This window comes from Trichomonas vaginalis, chromosome V, assembly GCF_026262505.1.
Source record: "Trichomonas vaginalis G3 chromosome V, whole genome shotgun sequence".
Taxonomy (NCBI): Eukaryota; Parabasalia; order Trichomonadida; family Trichomonadidae; genus Trichomonas; species Trichomonas vaginalis.
Genome location: NC_067207.1, coordinates 14,118,305 through 14,141,143, shown reverse-complemented (window position 1 = coordinate 14,141,143; position 22,839 = coordinate 14,118,305). Strand labels below are relative to the sequence as shown.

The following is a 22,839-nucleotide window of genomic DNA, read 5'->3' as shown; positions in this document are numbered from 1 at the left end:
CATGGGATATAAGATATATTCTAACTCTGACTTAGTTCAAACAGTAACATGGGCAAACTATGAATGGTTCGCTTTGAGAAACTCAGTACAACCACAAGCTAGAGAACAAACAGACCAGTATGCAACTATTGAGAAAATAAGAAGACTTGACCCTAACGTTCCAGGAGTTTATGTTAACCTTTCTGGACAAACTGCAGCAGCAGTAACCAAAGTAAAATTGAAACTTAGAGTTCCTTTGTCATCTTTCCTCATCTTCAGGTTTTTAAGATACTTGCCAAACTGGGCAGGAAAAATTTCTATCGAACTTACTCCAAGCAAAAATAACTTAGTCATTGCACCAACACAAGACCCATTCACTCTTACAGACGTAAAGGGAGCAAATCAAACGTCATTCGCCGAATTTTGCAAAGACAAAGTTGACTTAGACTTTGGTTTCTCAAACCTCAACAACTGAAGTAAACTATATTTCAATGCTGCTGGAACTGCTTGGGACCCAGTTAAGTTCACATGCGAAAATTTGAATGCAAGAGAATAGAAAGCAGACTTGCAGTCTATATGTTGGACCCAGATATTTCAAATGCTTTAGCTGCCAAATATATTGCAGTTCCACTTATGTTCCCTATACACCAAATATCTGTCAAAGACTTTGCAGGTGAAGTTGGAAACCAAAGTGCTGACCCAGGTGCAAGAACAGATATTGCCTTAACAACTGCAATGAAACATGCAGATACTATGTTTGTACTGTTCAGACGAACTATAAATGACTATTCTTGTTTCTACAACCCCGGTATTAAATATCAATATAAACATAGATGGCAAATACTATCCAAGAGAAGAATATTCTACAGTTGAGGATATGAGGTCATACAACTTGACATTAGATGCTATGAACTTTAACAACAACTTCACAACAACCATTAACCCTGAAATGCAAAGTTCTATTATGCCATATGTGAAAGTATGGACCATACAGGAGCTCAAAAAACTCAATATACAAATGGAGACCGTTCAAACTTTTGGCTTGGCATTCCATTTGCTGACTCAGAAGACTTTATGGGTGGTATTTCAACTGTTGGTACAGTTCAAATACAATATACTGGTGACAGAGACGGTCCAGATGAATTGAAAGCAAAGAAGTTTACAAAACCAATAGCACTTTTCACGGAAGATGCTCTTTTGAAGATTCGTTCGATGAAACCTGCTGGGGCTCCTCAGATTGGTATAACGACAGCTTCCATCGAGCAGATTTTGGCAGCAGGTCAGTAAGTTGTTCTTGAACTGACTTCTCTCCGTCAAATATTGACAGTACGCCAGTTTTGACATAGTATTGTATTATAAACTTACCTTTAGAAATATCGTAGTTTTGTTGTTATATTTTTGTCTGCTTCAAGAACTTTCACCATCTCGGTTATACCAACTTTCTTTGCTTTATGAAAATATTTTGGTTCAGCAAAGACTGCTATTCTATAACATTTTCCATTGTTTGTATAAAGAACTATTCTGTCAATGATTTGTATTGTTTGTGTGTGTAAACTTTGTTCTGCTTCAATTCGAAGAGATACTCAAATACGTCCATCTTTTTATTCTAAGTAAAATGTCATTTCCGAAAAATAGAAGCGTAAGTGTTTCAAAAGGTTTAATGGCGGTGGCAGATGTGAAGTTAAATTCACCAACTCAAACAAACAGTCAAAGTGTTGTTGTCAATGTCAAAGACAGAGATGTTGAAGTGGGGAAACCATACGAAGACGAAGATGGTATAACAATAGTTCCTGTAAAAGAACAACCAACATATCCTGAAGTTAGCAGAGACTTAAGTTCTGTTGCAGATATTCGAAACGACTACCAACAACTTAAAGACAAACTTCAAACTCAGGAGAAGATTTGTCAAGCTTTGGGTATAATGTTAAACTTGGTCGAACACAACCCTGTAAAAGTGAACTCATATGTCATGCACCTCATGAAGTTTTGAAAGAACTATTGAAACTTTTGACAGAGGCAGACGATATAAACATCAAAGAAATAGAACCCGACATTGCTTGCTGTGGTGTTTCATATAATGTCATTGACAAGATATACGTTATGAAAGGAGGTGAAACGTTGAACTTAAAATATAGTTTCCCAGACGTCATAAAAATATTTGACGACCACAACATTTCATTAAAATTTATTTGCTAAGTAAAAATGTCAAAACTTCTTGAAAGATGTTTGAAGAAAAATAATATAGACTTTATTTCATGTAAAGGACTTTACACACTTTTGAACGATATGAAAGACCCTGTTTTGTTTGTTCGTGTAGACAAAGGAAAGTTCTATGTCTTTACAAAATATTTGAACTTCTTAGACAGAGAACTTCAAGAAACGCCATGTGAAAGTTTAGATGAAGTTCTTCTCCACTTTCAGAAAAACTTTTAAATATATATAAATGGCAGAAGACATATGGTTTATACTATTACGACTAAAAACCCTGAGTCATATAATTCTATAACAACAAACTTACAAAGTCCTCAAGGACGATATTGTAAACTAACCTTAAACACAATGACGACTAAAGCCTGTTTTGCTCTTTTGACACCAGAAGACTTTATTGTTGTGAATGGTAAAAAATACTCCTTTGAAGATACTTACTCAGATATACCACCAACAGGTTTTGTTGACTTATTTAATACTTTAAGGACGGTGTAACATGTGCTGCAACTAGAGCAGGTTTCATTATGTTTGGATGTCCGACTGAGTTTACTATAAACGATATGAGCTATAATACAAAACTTATCTGGTTTTTACTACCAACAGTTTCCTATAACAGGAAAAGGTGTCATACAAGGAATGTCTTCCATTGACTTTAAGTACACCTATTTATATATTGTTTCAAACTTAGGTTCAAAGTGCTATTCGAATGTCGACAGAAACTACTATGACCAAAAGATACTTATGCGTATAAACAACACTTTCTCTGCTGGTTTGCCTATTGTTCATTCGAATGCAGAATTTTCAAGCTTAGTGAACTCAAACACTTTGGCAAACAATAAACGTTGACTTAGTTGACGCAAACTTTGTTCCTGTAAAACTTTTATGTCCTATGTATTTGTCAATGACGGCAGAAAGTTTCGAATTGGAAGATGCAACTGGTGAAAGTATTGTATTACAAGAACAACTTCAACAACAATAGCTCAAGAACAACAAATGCAACAAATGGAACAAATGCAACAAAAGTCAAGAACAACAAAAGTCAAGAATAAAAAAAAATATTTTTTTTATTTTTATAAAAATGTACAGAATAGATGTTTCAGATTTTTATGACTTCCAAGCATTCAGAAATATGTGTCCATTTCGAGACTATAACAAAGCAGTCGAGAATTTGAAACGTTTAGTCATTTATGTCGACTCTGCCCCAGAATGTTATGTCATGAAAGAATGGGATGTAGTCTTTAACAAAACCAAGAGCGACAATAGTTTCAGAACAAGAATGTAACAGAAACTTAAGAAAATAAAAGTCGTACAAGTTGGTATGAAGATGTTAGATGCTTGGGATATCTTATTGTCAAAGTTAGAAGATTTTTCAGTTCGTGGTATAAAGTTCTATACACCTTCTCCAAACTTCTATTCTATCTTCACTGGATATAAATACGAACAAGTAGAATGGAAAGAAAATGTTATAGAAGCTTGGTTAGACCATGTCAAAGAAATTATATGCAATGGAAACGAAAGAGTCTATGAGTATATCTTATGTTGGTTTGCAAACATCTTACAACATCCAAGTGCTAAAAATGAAACTGCTCTCATCATAATTGGAAAACAAGGAACAGGTAAGAACACTTTCTTTACAGATATCTTATGCAAACTGTTAGAGGGCTATTCGAACCCGAATATGACAAACTTAGAAAACATCTGCGGTAAATTTAACTCTTCAATAGAGAATATGAAACTTATAGTATGTAACGAACTTCAAAGTATAGATACAACAAAGGTTTTAAACTCAGATGCTTTGAAGAGTCTTATAACAGACAAAGTTGGAGTTGTTGAAAGAAAGTATAGAGACCAAAGAGTTTGTGAAAATGTTGCAAATTTCATCATGGTTTCAAACAATGCTGTTCCGATGAAGTTAGAAAGTTCTGACAGAAGATATGTAGTTGTCAGAACGTCAGAAGCTCATATGCAAGATACAGAATATTTTGACGACTTAGCAGAAACTTTGACATCTGACTTTTACAACCACTTGTTCTCATATTTCATGACATTAGATATTTCTAAAGTTCAATCCAAGACAAATTCCACATACCGAAGAGAGACAAACATTGTTAGAAGCAAACAAGAGTGTATATGAACTGTTCATAGATGAAACTGACTTTGAGTGTTTAGATGAAAGGTCATTGTACGATTCGTATAAACAGTATTGTCAAGAGTATGGTTATATGACAGCGTCTAAACGAACATTCTTGGCAAATGTCAAAAGTCTTTTAGATGTTCAGAATGGTGTATATACAAAGAAAAATTTTTCTGAGTAAATTTTAAAAAAAATATTTTTTTATCCGATAGAAAAGATGACGAAATTCATCTCAGTCAACAAGTACATGTCAGGACTTAAAGAAGAACTAGACCCATTCACATATTTGAATGTTTACTTCTACCATTTTGAAAAGTCTTCATTTGACAAAGTTTGGAACATCGAACCAGTTAAGTTTGCTATTGTGACTAAAAATGGTGCGAAATTTGAAGACTTAGACATAGAAGGTTTGTTAACAGTCAAAGAAAGTTTTGACAGAAGGTTCTCAAACCTTAAAGAAGGCAAAGCATACAAACTTGTTATACCTTATGAACCAAAGAAAGCAGACGACTATGAATATTATGAGTCTAAGATAGTTGAAGTTCAAGGTAAATTGGGTAAAAAGATTTTAGAGTCTAAGCCGTGTTTGCTCCTAAAGAGGAAGAGAACATTGACATTGACCCAGAAATGTTCTAAAAATAAAATTTTATTTTTACATGTCAAATTTTTTTTTCTCTGGCTCTGGTTCTTTCTTCTCTTCTTCTACTTTCTTTTCTTTCCTTTCTCTCTTCTTCTTCTCTGGTGGAGTTATGTCAAACTTCTCAGAACCATATTTTTGTAAAAGTGCTTTGTCATTTAATAGCTCTTCTATTCTGTTTTCTATTTCATTTCAAGAACAGCGCATGTGTCTTCTTTGCATTCTAAGAAGTTTTGTTGGACTTCATCTCTCCAAGAGGCGTCATCTCTGTCAACAAGTCTGTCATTGACAAATTTTAAGACTTCTCTGCTTAAGGTTTTATGGTTCTTGTCATATTCCCAGAAACAGAACTTTAGAACAAATTCCCTTTCTTGTTTACACTATGTAAGATTTTATGGTCGACAGATGTTTTGCTGTCGAAAAGCTTGTCTCGAATATAGATAGCGAAATCGCTAGACATTTCTAAAAGATAAAAATTTTAATTTTTCTAAAAATATGTTAGAAAAAAAGTTTGCTGACATTGACAAGAAATTTGAGAATGTTTTAAATAAGAACAAGAGGAAGTTGGAAAATGCTCAGATAAAACCCATACATGACAAGTTCTTATTTGCTCAGAATGGTATAACAGGTCTAATTGCACCGCCTGGGTCGGGTAAGACTTTCACTTATCTTAAAATGGCTGCACAACAACAAGAACTAGATGAGAAGAACCCATTCTATGAGTTAGTAGTCATTTGTAGTACTTCTGGTCAATTTGACCAAACCGTCAATTCGTTCAAAGATATTATAAAAAAGTCTAAGTTAGTATGTATAAAAGATACTGAGTTGTTAGATTGGATAAAGAAGTACCAAAGAAGAGTTTTGAAGTACAATGCTATAAATGAGTATGTCAATTCGAGTTTAAAGACCCAAATGAGGAAATGCAGAGAATATTAGAGAAGAAACACTTCAGAAACAAACAGAAAGAGATAGAATACATTTCGAAGAAATTGCAATCTTACGATTGGAAGACTTACCCTCACAGATGTCTTCTTATCTTAGATGACTTTGCTTCTCATCCTTTGTTAAAGAACAGAGAACAAGACATGTGTCGAATTCTTAAGAAGCTCAGACACTTTAACATCTCAGTTGTCATTTGTGTACAGACAGCCAAGAGTTTAAGTAAGGATGTAAAGAGAATACTTACTGATATCATACTTTTCCCCGGATTGTCCGAAGACGATTTCATGGAACTTATGAAAGAGTCCATGGCAGGTAAGTTTGACAGACATGAACTATGGGAGAAGTACAAAGTCATACAAGACCCTCATACTTCTTTCAGAATTCATATCTACGCAAACAAAGTTCAAATTGTAAAAAGTCAAGCGTAAAAATAAACGCTTTACATGTATTTTTCAGCAACTTCGTCAAATAATTTTACAGCTTTCTCTATCTCATCTACTTCAAACGTTTCTTTACCTTTCGTGGGAGCACCATACATTTTCTCAAACTTTTCAAGTAGTTCTGTTTCAGCAGCTCTCATATCATTCACAAACACAACCTTAACTCTATTGACTATACTGTCATATCTTTGAGTTATATTATATGTTCTTCCTATCTTATATCTCTTTGTATTGAAGTCCTTCGGTTTCTGAACGATGTAAAGTAAGCCTTCACTGCAACGTTCCGTATCGAATGAACCATATGTTATGAAATTATATCCAACAACTGGGTCTAACCATAACAAAACTATTGGTATAAGACTTTTGTCAATGAGATATGCTGTAGTTCCACAGAATCTTACCGATATCATAAGCTCAGGATTTCTTGTCAAAATTTTCTGAGTTGAAGCAATTCCAACCCAATGCCATGTTTTCTTTCCAAATGGTGATATAATGTCTGACAAAGAATATTTGTTGTATTTCTTTGAGTATCTTACGTTTAAATCACCTATTCTAACTATTTTGGTCTCATTGTCTATCTTTTTAACTGTTTCAAACTCAGTGTTTGTCATTTCCTGTTCTTACATACAAAATAAAAAAAATATTTTATAAAAACTAACGCTATTTTTTATTTTTTCTATCTTGTATAAAAGATATGATTTCAGGGATTTTTTTACGATTTTCATAGAGTTTTGGCTACCCCTGTAAAAGTCGGGGTAGCATTTTTTCACGATTTTCATGAGTTTTTTTTACGATTTCAGGGATTTTTTTTACGAAGTGCAAAAGTTCTCTTCGTCAAAAAAATAACAGTTATATAATGAAAAAGTGTCATTTTTTTCATGTCAGAAGACTCGAAGGTGCAACACTTCCAAAATACCGACGAACTCAGAAGAGCAGCATGGCAGTATGTTCTTGACAACTTCTTTGAGTTCTCCAGGTACACCTTGGAAAATGCTGAAGAACTCCGACACAGAGAATTTGGAGAAATTGCGCTCCAATACTACATTGACAAACAAAGAGTAAAATAAGACTAAAAACTTAACGTTTAAAAAGTGACATTTTTAATGAGCTCCGAGTCACCGAGAAAACTTGGTCAGATGTTAGCAGCTTACTTCCCTGAGGAGGATGGAAGCGTTACATACGTAAGGTTCAAAAACAACGAACCTGGAATTGCGTACCAAATTCGCAATTACATGACCATGGAAGAGTACGAAAGGCTCCTACAAGAGAAACCAGCTCTAAACAACTCAGAAAAGAAAGAATAAAAAGTTTAACTCGTAATTGTTTATTTTTTTACTTGTATGGGCAAGCTGCAAGAATGAAGTCGACTATCTCAGTCTTTGTCTTGACGAGCTGGACGGCTCTTGCGAGTACGTCTGTTTTGCGGTCTCCAGCTGGTGTTTGACCTTCGTAATTGCGCATGTTCTTGAGAGCTCCAACTGTAAATGGCTGTAAGATGAAGAGTCTCTCAGACTGCTTGAGGTAGTCTTCACGGTCACGAACCGAATCTGTGGTACGAGTCGAATTGGTCGACTTTAGGGAAGAGACTGAAAGCCTGTCATCTTCCATAGGGGCTGTGGCATACTCTTTGCGTAAACGGTTCAGACCTTCCTCGAACTCTTGGTCTCTCTTGGATTGAGATTGGAATTGGAATTGGGGTGGAGGGTTTGACATGAACATCCAAGGGTTAGGGCAGTAAGGCATAGGCTGAGGAGGGTAGTTCGGGAAGCCTTGTGGTGGGTAGTAACATTGAGGTGGAAATTGGTAGTAATTTGGTGGAGGTACTTGCTGGAACTGAGGTTGCTGAGGTGCAGGGGCTGGTGCTTTAGGTTCCTCTGGCTTGGGAATGGACTCGGTTGGTGGTACGTCGGACATTGTCTTGAAACAATAAAAGACTTGTCTTGAAAAAGTAAAAGACTTGTCTTGAAACAATAAAAGACTTGTCTTGAAAAAGTAAAAGACTTGTCTTGAAACAATAAAAGACTTGTCTTGAAAAAGTAAAAGACTTGTCTTGAAAAAGTAAAAGACTTGTCTTGAAAAAGTAAAAGACTTGTCTTGAAAAAGTAAAAGACTTGTCTTGAAAAAGTAAAAGACTTGTCTTGAAAAAGTACGGGTATCGTCTTCAATCAAGACCACTGTTCTCAAATTTGAGAACTTTACACCAAAAAATTTCTTGAAAAATAACGGGTCTTGTCTTGAAAAAGTAAAAGACTTGTCTTGAAAAAGTAAAAGACTTGTCTTGAAAAAGTAAAAGACTTGTCTTGAAAAAGTAAAAGACTTGTCTTGAAACAATAAAAGACTTGTCTTGAAAAAGTAAAAGACTTGTCTTGAAACAATGACCGACATAGACCCAGCAGATGAGGCAATCTACCTTATAGAGATAAATGAGCTAGTTAGGAACTACCTGAGCCATCTGAAGTCAAACAAGACCATTGCAGGCTGGGTGTCTGGAAGAGGTGCGCTTAAAATTGAAATTGACACCGGAATTGTCCTGCAAATACCAGAAAACACTCCTGTAGACGACATAAAAGAGATGAAGAAAGAAACCCTCTTGAAGTTCTTTGCAAAGCGTCCGTGGATACAACTTCCAAACAGAGAGAACCCAACTGTACGAATTGCCCAAATTCTCAGAGGACTCTTACACTTCTCGGGTCAGGCGTTCTTCATAAACACAGAAGGCGACATCGTACCTTTACAGTAAACATCTATATGGCACGCTTTGAGTAAAAACATTTTTTTCATTTTTGAATGAAGCAAGTTAAATTCGTCCCACACCAAACTCAATGGACCGATGAAGAGTTTCAAGCTATGGTTGAAGGTGTTGAGAACGACATAGACGGCGAACTTGAAGGAGCTCAAATCACAATTGCAACCAAAATTGCAGAAGTCAAGGAACAGATAGCTCCACTTAAAGCTACCAAAGCTACTCTTGACCTCATGGATAGTTACCGTTTAGATGTCAAGAGTGGAATAAGACAATTAAAATTAAAACTTCTAAACTACGAAGCTATACTCCAAAAGTTAGCAGAAATGAGAAGACTTTACCAGAGCTACTTACATGTAAGGGACTTACCTTCAAGCAATCCGACCAAAGATGAATTTGTTGACATTGTCCCAATTTTGTCCGAAAGTCAGCTCAGATGTTTCGAACTGCTCCCAACATATCCAGAATATGAACGTTTGCCTGAACTCTTCCGCAATCTCAAAAAACGTTTTTTGGTTCTCATGTTCGAAACTTTTATCGGAAGAGACAACAAACGTTCAGAAGAAGAACAAGATATTATTTTAAACTTGTTGTATGACTTAACCGTCATAACAAGCTTTTTGAAGTAAAACCGTCATTCTCAAACCACTTCATTTTTTCGATGTCCGAACAAGCACCGAAGCCAAACTCAATGGCAGATGTCCTTTCAAGGTTGCCAGACAAGCGCCCAGTTCAAATTCAAATTGCCCAATTGAACGCTCATCTGACAACCACCATTAAGACTATCCAATGTAGTCTTATGGAAGAGATAACCAATCTCAAAGTCGAAGTCCTCACGAACCAAGCTTCCAATAAGAAAGTCCTGAACGATTTCGCGGAAACCTTGCGCCAATACAACAAAGAGAACCAAAACCTTGCCAGACTCATCTACCGTTTCTTCGAAGAGATAGACGCCATCTGGAAGGTACTCGGAAAGGACAGAACATGCAACACCGTACTTCGTGAGTACCAAATTGAAGAAGGAATTTTCGAGGAAGAAGAGAAACACGAAGAAGAAGAGGAAGAAGAAGAGAAACACGAAGAAAAGGAAGTTTGGGCAACCCTTGTTGCGGATGACGGTTATGAAATTTCCCAGCCCTACCCATACAAAATCCGCAACAAGGAGACCGGCAAGGTTCTTACCCCAGTCCTCAACAACTTGGGACACTTGAGCCTTACCCTTCGGAATTACGGTACAATTTCCATGGGAAGGCTTGTCGGTATGCAATGGGTTCCAAATCCAAACAAGAAGACGAAGGTCAGACACATTGACGGTGACAAGCTCAACAACCGTAAGGAGAACCTCGAGTGGTTCTAAGAGTAAAAAAATTTTATTTTAGGGGGAAACCCCTAGTAAATTTAAGTTTTTAGTTGCATAAGTAGCTTAAATTAAGGGTAATTTGCAAAATTAGTTCCTGACCTCTGAATTGGACTCTTTCGTCATCCCAGTTGCGTAGGAGGTCGTCCCAGAGGAGTTGAGAGAATTGCCAATCCAAGGACGATTTGTCCTCCCAGGCATTGAGGATGTACTGCTCGTAGAGTCTCATGACCTCTGCCTTGCACCAGACACCCTCTCCCTTGGAACGTAAGGCTTCTTCGAAGTGCTCGAATGCGATTGGCTGCTTGACCATCTGAAATGACACTTTTTGTCCGTTTGGTCAATGTTTGTGTCTCGTGCCATAGTCGACGAAAATACAGACAAACAGGTTATATATGAGTTTGAGACCAAGAATGGTGTAACTCGACCTGTCCGATTCAAAGACTCCGAGGGCGACCATGAAATTAAACGGAAATTAGCTAGGAAGGAATATAAAATGGACTGGTTGCCACCACCTCCACCTCCACCACCTTTACCTGTTCCTCAAGTAAATAAGCCTTTCACGTTCCCAAGAATTCCCACATTTAAATTCAAATTCGAATAAAAATTTTTTATTTCATGCAATGTTTAACTATTTCACCATCTTCTTTAACACCCCAGTACTTACGCTTGGAGAGGACATGAACTTCGGTGAAAATTTTGTCCAATTTGAATTGACCCATCTTTTCACCGACCATTCCCATTTCAATGAGTTTGTTGTATCCTTCTTCGTTCGTCATGAGTGCGTCAATGTTCTCATAGTAAACCTTCACTTTGGATTTGACATCGGAGAAAAATTTGTTGTAGTTGTCAAGGACTGCCTTTGCGAACTGAGGGTATGACCAATGTTCGACAATAGGTTTTACTGTGGTTACTAAGCCATTTTGACCTTCGGTGAACTCGTATTTCAAAACAAAAGGGGAGAACCTTTCAACAAAGTTGTCGACCTTCTCATAGTGTTTACTCTTCATCGCTTGAGGTTTCTTAATGGAATACCCCCATGTCGAATTCATAAGCAATTTGAGTGTCATTGCAAGTTTGGGGTTTGAAGCTTTCCTAATATCATACAGTTGTTGTATGACTTTTCCAACTGTATAGTTCCTTCCCGGGAACTCACCATCTTCGTTTGGAATTCCAGTCGGAATATATTGGACGAACCTCATGTATGCAGCGTTAAGGTCGACATAGTATATTTTTTCATATGAGTCGAACTTGTCGCAACCAATGGGTCCAGTTCGTGGAAATTCAAGTGAGTCTCTTATCTTCTGAGAAACTCCTCCTGTTATCTCATAAACATCGTCAAAGCAACCTGTTTCATATAAAACCTTCTGACCTAACTCAGAAGCTCTCCAATACAATTTGACGTCGATTGGATGCCTCAATGGAAGTTTGTTTATAGCATCTTGAAGTTCTTGCAACCTCATTGGAAGTTCTTCTGGTTCAGGTTGGTATCCGAACAATCCAACTCCTTTTGGAACTGTGTACTTCTTTTGTGCTATAACTTTGTCTGGAACAACTTTTGGTCTTACCAACAATGAAAAGTTTGTTTCGTCTTTTGGTACAAAAGTTTCTGTCAGCTTGTCATCTGGAATTGGTTCCAACAAGCCTTTCTCGAAAAGAATGTTAACAGCTCTGACAATGTTGCACTTGCCTTTTCCGAACAATGGGTTTGTAAGACTTTCGTTCAACATGAAGTGGTTGTGGACAAGTACAATCTTCAACCATGGAATTTGAAGTCAACAACATAGTCGTCATGTGAAGAACCTTTCTCAGTCGGAATGTTGACTCGGATATTCACATTTGCCAACGGTGCAATTTTTGTCAATTGACTTCTAAGAATGTACCTTGTTTTCACACATGACTCAAGATACTTCATCTTCTCATCTGTAACAAGACCAGAGTTCCTGAGACATGTAAGAATACAAGGTTCATTGACAATTATTTCAATTGAATTGTAAATTCCATACCTTGTCAAGTCAATGTCAGACTTATTTCTGAACGGGAAGTATCCAGCATGTTGTCTGACTGCTTGAGGGTTAGGTTGGTACCATTCGAACTTCACTTGCAATTCCTTCAATTGCATTCAAAATGTCTGAGTCGGAGTCAACCATTTGTTCTCTCTTTGTAGTCTTGAAAGCGTCAAGAAGTTGTGCGGCTGTTGTGACATTGCCATGTGCATAGTAAATGTGACCATCCAAATCTGTTACGGTTAGTCTGAGATTGTATCCTTTCTTATTTCCGTCTTGTATGGCAGCAAGTACACCCATGAAGCCTTCTTTGTTCTTTCCTTCGTCAAAGTTTACTGTAAAGGTTCGACCAGAAGTAATTTTACTTCTAACTTCACGGTACTTTTCATATGCATATCTTGTTCTTTCCATGGGAGCATGTGCGTCTTCACCCTTCCCTTTTTTCCGTCTCAAAGGATGCAATTGTTCGTCATGTTTCCAGTAGAATCTGGCAAAGCCGTCGTGTCCTTCAACTTGAGGTTCATAACATCGAAAGGCATGTCATAAGACGTTCTTCTTCTAACCTCTCTAGTCTGTTTGGATAATTTGCGCGTGCCGTTTCCAATTCCATTTCGTAGCGAAGACCAGACAGTTTGTCATAGACTTTTATGGGTCTTCCCTTCCTATATTTAAACTTCTTTGAAACTCTCCAACCATATCTTTCTAACTCTGCTTTTATTCTAGCAGACTTCTATCCATTCTATATGGGGGCATTTTATAAAAATAAAAAAATGTTTTTTCTTTACTTTACATAACCACCTGCTGCCATAAGTCTTTGACGCCAACCCATACCAGCTAATGAAGGTTGACTTGGTTTAGTTCAAACTAAACTTTGGTTTTGGTTTATCTTCAGTTTTTGGTTCCCTTCTTCTATTGTTTTTCGTCACTTTTCGGTTCATCTGACTTTACCTCACTTGCTTGAACAGTTGTGTCGTCAACATCTTCATAAATATCATATGCCATTTGTTTCTGTTTTCCTTTCAACTTTTTGTGTTTGTTGTAAAGTTTAGAATATTTCGACTCTAAGTCAATGAGATGTTCTATAATGAACTGTTGGTCAGTGAAGTAAACTTTTCCATCTGTTGTCTCGAAAGCTCCTTCAGACTTCAATATTTTATTTGTGAGAGTCTGTTTCTTTTTTGAGATACTTGCCGTTCCATTTTTATGAAAAGTGACTTTGTAGTTAGGTTTGTATTTCCAGACCTGGCACTTTCTATTATTAATTTTTCTCTTCATCTGTAAGTTCTTTGACAGGTTTTGACAATGGTTCTGAACTTTTTGTTTGTGGTGTCAAATCTACCGTTTCAACTTCTTCGGTCATTTCATCTCAGTAAAAAATTTTTAGTTTGGTTTGTTTTCAACTGGTTGTTGAGGTTTTTTAAGTCGGTCTAAAACTTCCTGAGGTATAGGAAGAACTTGACAAACACGTGGTTGTGTAACTGCTGGAAGCCGACAAATCCATCTTGAACCCATTTGTCTCAATGTTCATTTCATCTCAGTAAAAAATTTACATTCCCCACGTTTGAGGCGGTTGCGGTTGGTTGTTGTTTACCCACTGTTGTGCATGGTTATATCCTCTGTTAAAGAATCTTTCACCTTGGTCCATATAGTGCCCTGCTTGGTTATAGTAGTCATTTGCTTTGTTATAGTAGTTTCCTGCTTGTCTTCCTACATTGTCCATCCATCCTTGAACTTTTCCTCTTGTTTCAGGATTTGGAATAAGATTTGCTGCATCTCGTGCTACCTCCCAACCTTTCTGTACAGTTTGTATAATAGGTTGTGCTTTCTCTTTCAGTATACCTAATGTACTCAAAATCTTCCTTCCAATTCCAAATGCACCTCTGGCTAGTGTTCCCACTGCGGGCAAAAATCTAGATGCGACTCCTGCTATGCGCCAAATAAACCCATTTCTTATGGGTTAAAAATGACGAATTCAAACAAGGACCCGTATGTTTCTAAAGCGACAAAGAAAGCACTCATGGTAAAAATCTTTAGTTCAACACCAAATGCTTGGTTTATGGATATCTTGGAAAACATTCCGAGGAAGATGGACCACCATACTGGCTAATATTTGTGGTCAAAACACAAGATACTGTGAAGCCATACCATTATGGTCCAAAAATATTTTAGATGTGAAAACTGCTTTGACAATATTCGTTGACAAATACCATCCAACAAAACTGACATCTGACTGTGAAAGTTCTTTCAAATCAGACGATATTAAAAACTATCTGCGTTCAAAAAATGTAAACCAATATTTCATTGTCGACCAAAACCATTCTGCTCTTGGTGTCATTGACAGTTGTATAAAAATCTTAAGAGACTTAAACCAACCACAAGGTGGTGAGATGAAATGTCATATGACGACAAGTATAGACACTTCTCCATGGCAAAGATGAGACAAGTTTTAAATATTTACAATACCGTAAACAAAAAGGTTTGGGAAACCACTCCCCCGAAGAAATGAAAAACAACCCGACTTAGAGAAAGACTATATATTTAATAGTTTAGTCAAAAGAGACAAACAAGAAAGAATGCCAGGCTTCAAACTTAAGAAAGGTGACAAAGTAAAAATAGAAATACCTAAACGCGACCCATATGAAAATACTATTGACTATGACAACAATGGGAACTCGACAGGTACTCACATTCGTGTTCGTAAAAATAGAAGAAAGTATACAAGAGAATATTATGAAGTTTTAGGCAAACATGGCAAAATGTACAGACTGCAAGCAGAAGATAAAACTACTATTGTCAGACCTCGTTTCAAACTTGTTAAGGTTCAAGGTGGTATACTTTCAAAGACAGTTCCTAACAAATATAAGACAACTCCTGACGAATATGCTAAAGAAGGAAAATGACGACTAAGCATTTCTATACCATGCGTAAACTGTCATGTAAGGTGGCATGTAGTCTTTACTCTGTCCCGTTGTTTGCGTATACCCTGAAACGCGATGTGTATGGTTTCCTTCTCCCTGTGTGCTACCCAGAAACAATTTATAGCAAACTGAACGTCGTCTTTAACATCATATCCTTTACCTTTTTTCATTGCTGACCAATCCCAAAATCTATGCTTATGCCAACCTGCTTCAGATGTACTTAAATCTATGTAGTGACTGTGTGCAGGTAAGTTTTCACCTGAAATCGTTTTACTTCCACCTGTTTCCTTTGAAGAGTTTGCACAATACAAAAACCTGTCGACTATTTGAGTCCAAGTTCCAAAACCAAGTACTACTTCTGGTTGGTAGAGTTCATTGACGTGTAAATAGAACCTATAGGATATAGTGTTTGAAGTATTTCTGTCTTTAACGTTTGAAGCTCTGTTTTGTCAGCTTTTTTATCATATAAATCTTGAGCAGTGAATTTAACATTGTTTTCATCCTCCATGACATAGACATTTCTACATCTAGTGTATTTCATCGTCGTTATGTCATCCTCCGATGTTAAACCTTGTGGAAAGTTAGGAGGTTTCCAATTTAATACATCCCCACCAGTTCCATCAGGTTCTTCAACCGTTCCTGCAATATTTTCTATACCAACAGTTGCGAAGAAATCGTGTGTATGGTTCTTATCTGCCTTCTTTTCAAGGCTAACGTTTAAGTTTGTAATATCAGATATAGTATGTGTATGTCCAACGTCACTTTTCCTGTTTAAGGTTTCTTGTAAGTTTGTAATATTTGCAATGGTATGTGTATGTCCAACGTCACTTTTCCTGTTTAAGGTTTCTTGTAAGTTTGTAATATTTGCAATGGTATGTGTATGTCCAACGTCACTTTTCCTGTTTAAGGTTTCTTGTAAGTTTGTAATATTTGCAATGGTATGTGTATGTCCAACGTCACTTTTCCTGTTTAAGGTTTCTTGTAAGTTTGTAATATTTGCAATGGTATGTGTATGTCCAACGTCACTTTTCCTGTTTAAGGTTTCTTGTAAGTTTGTAATATTTGCAATGGTATGTGTATGAGTCTTTTTAGAATATTCGTTTTCAGCTCTTGTCACTTCACTTGACATTTTATTGTCAACATATGTTTTGTCTGCTAGTTCAGGATGAGTATGTTCTTTCGTTGCATATGTTGCATCTGCTCTGTCATGTTCTTCTTGAACTTTTTCAATGACATACTCTTTGTCAGCTTTGTTGTCAACATCTGCTTTCAAAAGAAGTTCTTTTATAGGTTTCTCGTTTAAAGTTCCTTTTGTTGGATTTATACAGACAGTATGGTTCTTACTGTCTTGAAATAGAAACTCATCTGTCATTGGGTTTAATGTCAGTTTTAAGTTTCCTTCTTTCAATGACTCAGATATCTTAGAATAGTTTGAAAAGTTTGTTGTGTTCTTATTTAGAGCTTGCAAAATGAGTTGTCGGTTGTGTTGTATTTCTCTCATAGACGCTGTTTCATTCGACATTTTTATTCTAGATAAAAAATGCTTCCAATAGAAAAAGAAAATTCAAGAGTTGCTACAACTAAACCATTAGATGAACTTTTTACGAATGTAGGTCAAAAGTTTGAGACAGAGACCGTAAAGCATGAAGGCTATCGTTTTGACTACCCGTTAAGATGGTTAAGAGACCCATCCGTCACAAAAGCTGTTGGCTTTCGTAGAATGAAGTTCATTTCAGAAGCCATACATGGTTTCCCATTTACGGTCGGTTTTGAAGTTCGATACTATAACAAAGAAAAACGTACGTATGAGAAATTTGAACAGGGAAAACTTTTACAAGTTAGTTTGCTTGTAAACTTAGAAACAACTCTTCAAGCTTTTCAAGAAAAAATAAACGATATCTATCTCGAATATGCAAAACAGTACAACATTGACGAAGGAGAGTACCATCTCGATATTTTATATGACAGGAAAAATGCAACTGTTAAATTCAATAGAATAGAAGACCTTGGAGACAACGTTTATATTTCTACAAAATATAACAACTTGGCATGGTATAGATTTTTGAGGATGTTAAATCAGCCTGCAGAATATCCAGTACACCCGAACTTTTATGAAGTCGAAAACCCTAATGGAACATATGAAAATGTTTTCGACTCAGATGCTATTATCGTTCATGCTTCATTTTCTGGTGCGCAAAACTCTTTTTTATGCTTGGCAAATGACTTTTACGAAAAACCTACAAAGCTATATGAACCGCCGAGTGGAAGTATTTCAGACTTTCAAGTATGGTTTACAACAGATGGAAGAAAGAGAATAATTCCATTATACCACGCGTTTTACTTAGAACTTAGTTTCATATACAACTACTATCGAACGGTAAAAATATAATTTTAATACGGTTGAGGTGTTGGATTTGGTTGCCAACTAGACTGTGGTGCAGGTTCAGCTGTTGTATAACAGGAGCTTGTTCTTCTGGTTCAGGGTCTTTAGGTATAATACCAACGAACTGACCTACTCTTTTACCAATATTTTTGACTCCGTTCCATACTCCTCTTCCGACAGATTTTTCCATTCCATATACCTCTTCCAACATTTCGAAAGAAGTTTCCAATACTACTGAAGAAACCCATTTTACTACTATATGTAAATCTAATGTCCGCCTAGTCTCTTACGTTTCCTGTTGAGTTCCATAGCATTTTTTAACTGGAGCTCATACATTCTATTTCTCCTCTGGTAGAAAACATACTCTGGGTCAATCCTGTGTTCGCGTCATCTGCATAGAGTTGTTTATATCCCACTTCAGGGTTTGTATAAACTCTTTCCATCTCATATTTGCATACCATGGTGGCAAACATAACGCAGCGTCATTTGACATGGCAGTTTGCATTTGTACATCTGTTGGCACTTGACCATAGTTTGCCATTGCAGTTTGTATTCTAACTTCATTTGGAATATTCTCTGGGTTTGGTTGTCCAGGTTGCTGTGCATTCGCTAAGTTCTGTGCGTCCATTTAATATTAGATAAAAATATCTCTTACGAGTACATATACTGAACATTTGCAGGCATTGGTTCATCTTCATATTCTCTATATCTTTCTGCACGTCAAATAAGTAAATGACACAATGGAAAAAAACCTAAAACAAGTAGTCCTATTTCAAACCACATTTACTTACAATAAAATTTCTTTGTTATGACACTTTCTCCAGTTTATAGGACCTCTCTCATATTCTATCTTGTCATATATAAACTCATAGTCATGTATGTCCTCTAACCATCTCATAACGGTTTCTAAACCACTTTTATCGGATGTAAAGTAAAAGCATGGATGGTTATGTAAAACGTCTAAAGTTTCTAAAGAGTCTCTCAAAGTCCAGTCTACTTGGTATTGAAAATCCCATGTGTTATAGAACGGCGGGTCCACTATAAAGAAAACATTTTCCTTGTTTTTATATTTTTCATACAACTCTGTCCAACGACATCTCACAAACTCTATACCCTCAGTATATTTTTCTATGTTCTCTTTGAAAACCTTTGTATAGTTAAGATATAAAACTTTTGACATAAGTGTTTCAATGTCATGAACTCTTATAGCACCACTATATAATAGTCTAGAAGATATACTATCCCAGTCAATATACTCTGCTTTTTTCAAAACCTCTCTGACAGTATTTTTCTTATCTAATGGTATACGTTCCATCTTACCTATAGGTATCTTTTCTTTCAACTCACTCAATATTTTGTTTGTGTCTGGTATATGTTTAAGACGGTTCATATAGTTGTCGAAGTCATTGCATATAATCTTTGAGTCAGGAAATACAGTATGGCACAAATGAGATATATAGAAACTTCCACCGAACAAATCTACAAATGTTAGACCATTCGGTAGTTTCTTAAGTTCTCTCAATAGAATATCTTTACATCTACTCTTATTTCCAAAGAAGGGTAACGGTGGTTTTGTAAAATTCATTTTATATATTTAATAAAAATGTTTTTTTCCTGAAAAGTGACAGAAAAGTGACAAAACATCTTCGGGGCTAGAGGGCACGAAGTGCCTGGAAGCCCCAATACCTTTTTTTTTTTTTTTTTTTATTAGAAAATAATATGAGTTTATGTGATATTATTTTTCAGAAGATTTTGTGTACTTCTTCAAAATTTTATTTTTTTATTAAAAAGAATCTTTACAAAATATACATTTACTTTAATTAATATTTAAAAACGTGCTCTATCAAAAGTTCCAAAAATTCAATATTTTAGCTTTTCTGAGGTGTCACTTTTGATGAATTTCTGTTTACAACAATACTGCATCCGAATACGGAGGTGCGATATTCTTTTATTTAACTTCTGAAGTTTACATCGAGCTCGCTCTCTTTTCAATGATAACCGCTGCAGTTTCGCTGGCGGTGCAATTGGATTGATGAATGTTGCTAAGCGATGTAACCATCTTCGATGAGCTTGTTTTCGAAGTATATGGTTCCACCATGCTTGTAAGCTCTATTGGCCGTGAAAATCGTGTTCGATAAATATCTCGCTGTGGAAGCTAAACAAATAGCACCACCAAGGGCTGCTACATTGCCTTGGAAATTTATATCTTGCTTAGATTTAGGAGATGTGATCTGGAAAACAGATTCATACAGGTAAAGAGCACCTCCAAAACCGGATGTATATGTTCCTCCTAAAGCATAGTTATTTTTAAATGTTGAAGGGCCTGCAATTGATACTTCGCATCTATTATATGCATATCATCTCTGGCTAGATTCTACAACTGTTGAAGAAATTTTTACTTGATGATCATCAATTGAGACAATAGGAGTGTAATCAGGTTGGACAAATTCAGGAGCTTCTTCTTGACTTAGAAAGTGTTCAAAGCCTTGTGAATTGGAAATTTCGGAGTGGAGGAAAATGCTAAAAAGAAAGAACATTTTATTATTAAAATTATAAAAAAAGTGACTATTTTTGTGAAAATTCTTCTCGTAAATTTGAAAAGTGTTATCAAAATTTGTTTATGATGATTTACAATACAAAAAGAATTAATACGCAGATATTAACTAATATGAAAGAAAAAATGTATGGTCGATCAGAATCTTCACAAAAGTGCGAAGTTTGAGAGTTATTGTTTGGACAAATTTCAATTTTGATAGGCTAATCAGATACAATATCAATACCTCATCTCAAACTTGCATTTTCTCGTTTTTGACTAGCAACTTTTAACAGTTATAACATTATATTGACAGTCACTTGGGTATCTTACCCTCTCTTATTAACAAAATATAAAATCAAGTTCAATTTTTGAATACTTTTCAGAAAACATCCAATGAACTCGGATAATTTGGCAAACCAAATCCGACACAGAATATCACATTGATGAATATAATACTCTTTTGAATTCTATAGATTTCTATCTTAGTCCAATTCCATTTTATTATATTACTGAATATATCAGTAATTTAAAAAATTTGCTTCAATATCTGACAATAAAAAATAACGGATACATTAAGAATTTTTGAATTGAAAATTTAATCATTTCGTAGTGTAATTTTTAAATCCGAATTATTAACACGAACACCCTATTATTAGATTTTGTTAAACGAGGGTTTGAAAGAGGTAGGGCAACGATAGGTCAAAAAGGCTTCTCTGATAGATTTCCTTGCCTTTTGGATATGCTATAATATATAGCCTAGCATGATAGGATATGATGTCAAAAGTTAGAACATAACTTAGGATCTTGAGAAAAATGAAAAACAAAAATTACATAAAAAAAGAAAAAATTTATTTAATTTGTTTTTTTGGACCGAATAAGTAATTTTATTGAATTTCAATACGACACATAGATTTTATTATTAGTAATAAATATAATGGTTTACTATTAACAAGGAACCTAAACTAATGAAAATTTGATTTCAAATATTGTATATGATTATCATAGATTACCAAAATATATTGCTATTTATGAGGATATAATATTGATTATTAGTAAATCGTATAAATTTAATAAATATACCATGAATATTGAATGAATTTCTTGATTCATAGGGGTAAAACGCGCTTTTATATGATTTAGACAGAGAATTTATGAGATGTAAATAACACAATAAAGGTTTATATTGAATATTTTCTAAAAATAAATCGAAATTATAAAAAACAATACATTTATTCATTGAAACTACTTGGACAAATATGAAACAAGCATTCAGGCAATACTTTTGAGACTTCAACGCATCTGATAATTTTTATATAACTTTACCTCTTATGCTTAGAGTGGAGGTATTGAGATCGTATAAGTATAGATGAGCTCACATTCAGATATGATGTGTGAACTTCTGTTTTCACTGCAATTTTGAATCAGAATAAACTCAAAACAAGAATAAAATGATATATTCACTCTCTAAATGTGTTCGAGATTTAAAGTTGTATGAATAAAACGATTCATCTTTCGAAGCCTCCCATTTAATGAGAGACTTCGAAAGATGAATGTATTCATGTAGATGAAATACTATATATGACCATGTGTGATACTAAAGATATCAAAATGTTCATTTTTAAGTGCAATAGAAGGGTTATCTTTCGTAAAATCTCAATTTAAGGAAGATTTAGAAAGAACTCCTTTCCTAAGTAGATAGTGTGTGGTTTCTGTCTTTTGGTTGATCAGGAACTATGAAATTAAGTCGGACAGAAAGAAGTTCTTTCCAAAACAGACTCCAAATGAGTTGTTCGAAAAGAACTTCCTTCTGTATATGGATAATTGTAGTTACCGCACTGAAGTATGTGATTGTGATGATGGAGTTCTCGATAAATCTAAAATCGGATTAAGATTAATTGAAAACTCAAGTAATTCTTTGAAATCTTGTGTTGTCTGGCACTATAATAACCAAAGAATGAGAATATTATGTTGAATGATGAGTACGTGTGCTCGGCATTCGCCGAGCGAATTGAGTTTAACGTACTATGAAAAGTGACAAATTTGGGCTTTTTTTCCTAGGGTTATGATCTCTTCCTTTCTGCTCAATACGACAGAAATGAAAGAATGAATTTGTACTCCCTAATTGATTACTACAATCTGTATCTATCTTTAACATAGAATTAGCTGCATTGTGATTTATACTCCAGAATTATTCAATTTAAGATCAACCTCGTAAATTTTAATCATATTGCACCAATACTCCTACGTTGAGATAAGAACATGATTATACATACCAAAGCCCCATATTAAAAATCAAAATTTAGCACCTCCATTATGCAACCACATTATTCGTCGCAAATAAGTATATTTACGCATATTATGATGCATATTCACACAACTCGTATACATGAAAAGTTATTAAAATCAGACAAAATTATTGCAATAAGGAAAAAAAAACAACTTTATTATATATGTTAGTAATGAATTACAAATATTTCTACAAAGAATGCTCAATACTTCATATAATCTTCGAATATTTCTTATTACAAGTTAATACATTTTGACTCGAACATGATA

General features: G+C 35.3%; 11 protein-coding genes and 7 pseudogenes across 18 annotated transcripts, besides 4 other annotated features; 10 read left to right on the top strand and 8 right to left on the bottom strand.

Moving 5' to 3' along the window:
- Positions 1-22,839: part of a mobile genetic element that runs on past both edges of the window.
- Positions 1,640-2,175, top strand: TVAGG3_0334150 (annotated as a pseudogene). The gene has a single exon. A coding segment is annotated over exon 1 (536 nt).
- TVAGG3_0334140 lies at positions 3,317-4,311 on the top strand (annotated as a pseudogene). Its single transcript has one exon. A coding segment is annotated over exon 1 (995 nt).
- On the top strand, positions 4,539-4,777 carry TVAGG3_0334130 (protein of unknown function, DUF4108 family; the record flags this gene model as incomplete). The annotated part of the gene is made up of 1 exon (XM_051230575.1): positions 4,539-4,777. A coding segment is annotated over one exon (239 nt), but the record flags the coding sequence as incomplete, so codon positions are not given.
- Positions 5,879-6,328, top strand: TVAGG3_0334120 (protein of unknown function, DUF4106 family; the record flags this gene model as incomplete). The annotated part of the gene is made up of 1 exon (XM_051230574.1): positions 5,879-6,328. One exon carries the CDS (start codon positions 5,879-5,881, stop codon positions 6,326-6,328), a length of 450 nt encoding a protein of 149 aa, XP_051100304.1.
- On the bottom strand, positions 6,396-6,951 carry TVAGG3_0334110 (organellar and viral DNA polymerase type B; the record flags this gene model as incomplete). The annotated part of the gene is made up of 1 exon (XM_051230573.1): positions 6,396-6,951. A coding segment is annotated over one exon (556 nt), but the record flags the coding sequence as incomplete, so codon positions are not given.
- On the top strand, positions 7,444-7,644 carry TVAGG3_0334100 (uncharacterized protein; the record flags this gene model as incomplete). Its single annotated transcript, XM_051230572.1, has 1 exon — positions 7,444-7,644. The coding sequence occupies one exon, from the start codon at positions 7,444-7,446 to the stop codon at positions 7,642-7,644; it is 201 nt and encodes a 66-aa protein (XP_051100302.1).
- Positions 7,673-8,254, bottom strand: TVAGG3_0334090 (uncharacterized protein; the record flags this gene model as incomplete). Its single annotated transcript, XM_051230571.1, has 1 exon — positions 7,673-8,254. The coding sequence occupies one exon, from the start codon at positions 8,252-8,254 to the stop codon at positions 7,673-7,675; it is 582 nt and encodes a 193-aa protein (XP_051100301.1).
- On the top strand, positions 8,715-9,080 carry TVAGG3_0334080 (uncharacterized protein; the record flags this gene model as incomplete). Its single annotated transcript, XM_051230570.1, has 1 exon — positions 8,715-9,080. The coding sequence occupies one exon, from the start codon at positions 8,715-8,717 to the stop codon at positions 9,078-9,080; it is 366 nt and encodes a 121-aa protein (XP_051100300.1).
- Positions 9,128-9,712, top strand: TVAGG3_0334070 (uncharacterized protein; the record flags this gene model as incomplete). The annotated part of the gene is made up of 1 exon (XM_051230569.1): positions 9,128-9,712. One exon carries the CDS (start codon positions 9,128-9,130, stop codon positions 9,710-9,712), a length of 585 nt encoding a protein of 194 aa, XP_051100299.1.
- On the top strand, positions 9,745-10,293 carry TVAGG3_0334060 (uncharacterized protein; the record flags this gene model as incomplete). The annotated part of the gene is made up of 1 exon (XM_051230568.1): positions 9,745-10,293. A coding segment is annotated over one exon (549 nt), but the record flags the coding sequence as incomplete, so codon positions are not given.
- On the bottom strand, positions 10,490-10,753 carry TVAGG3_0334050 (uncharacterized protein; the record flags this gene model as incomplete). The annotated part of the gene is made up of 1 exon (XM_051230567.1): positions 10,490-10,753. The coding sequence occupies one exon, from the start codon at positions 10,751-10,753 to the stop codon at positions 10,490-10,492; it is 264 nt and encodes an 87-aa protein (XP_051100297.1).
- TVAGG3_0334040 (uncharacterized protein) lies at positions 10,784-11,044 on the top strand (the record flags this gene model as incomplete). Its single annotated transcript, XM_001305214.1, has 1 exon — positions 10,784-11,044. One exon carries the CDS (start codon positions 10,784-10,786, stop codon positions 11,042-11,044), a length of 261 nt encoding a protein of 86 aa, XP_001305215.1.
- Positions 11,807-12,746, bottom strand: TVAGG3_0334030 (annotated as a pseudogene). Its single transcript has one exon. A coding segment is annotated over exon 1 (940 nt).
- TVAGG3_0334020 lies at positions 13,993-14,393 on the bottom strand (annotated as a pseudogene). The gene has a single exon. A coding segment is annotated over exon 1 (401 nt).
- Positions 15,437-16,865, bottom strand: TVAGG3_0334010 (annotated as a pseudogene). The gene has a single exon. A coding segment is annotated over exon 1 (1,429 nt).
- TVAGG3_0334000 (uncharacterized protein) lies at positions 16,905-17,753 on the top strand (the record flags this gene model as incomplete). The annotated part of the gene is made up of 1 exon (XM_051230566.1): positions 16,905-17,753. One exon carries the CDS (start codon positions 16,905-16,907, stop codon positions 17,751-17,753), a length of 849 nt encoding a protein of 282 aa, XP_051100296.1.
- On the bottom strand, positions 18,114-18,375 carry TVAGG3_0333990 (annotated as a pseudogene). The gene has a single exon. A coding segment is annotated over exon 1 (262 nt).
- On the bottom strand, positions 18,515-19,332 carry TVAGG3_0333980 (annotated as a pseudogene). The gene has a single exon. A coding segment is annotated over exon 1 (818 nt).
- Positions 19,624-19,661: a mobile genetic element.
- Positions 19,624-19,661: a terminal%2Cinverted (terminal inverted repeat of Banshee-A3 transposon ID:TVAGG3_0333970).
- Positions 22,259-22,306: a mobile genetic element.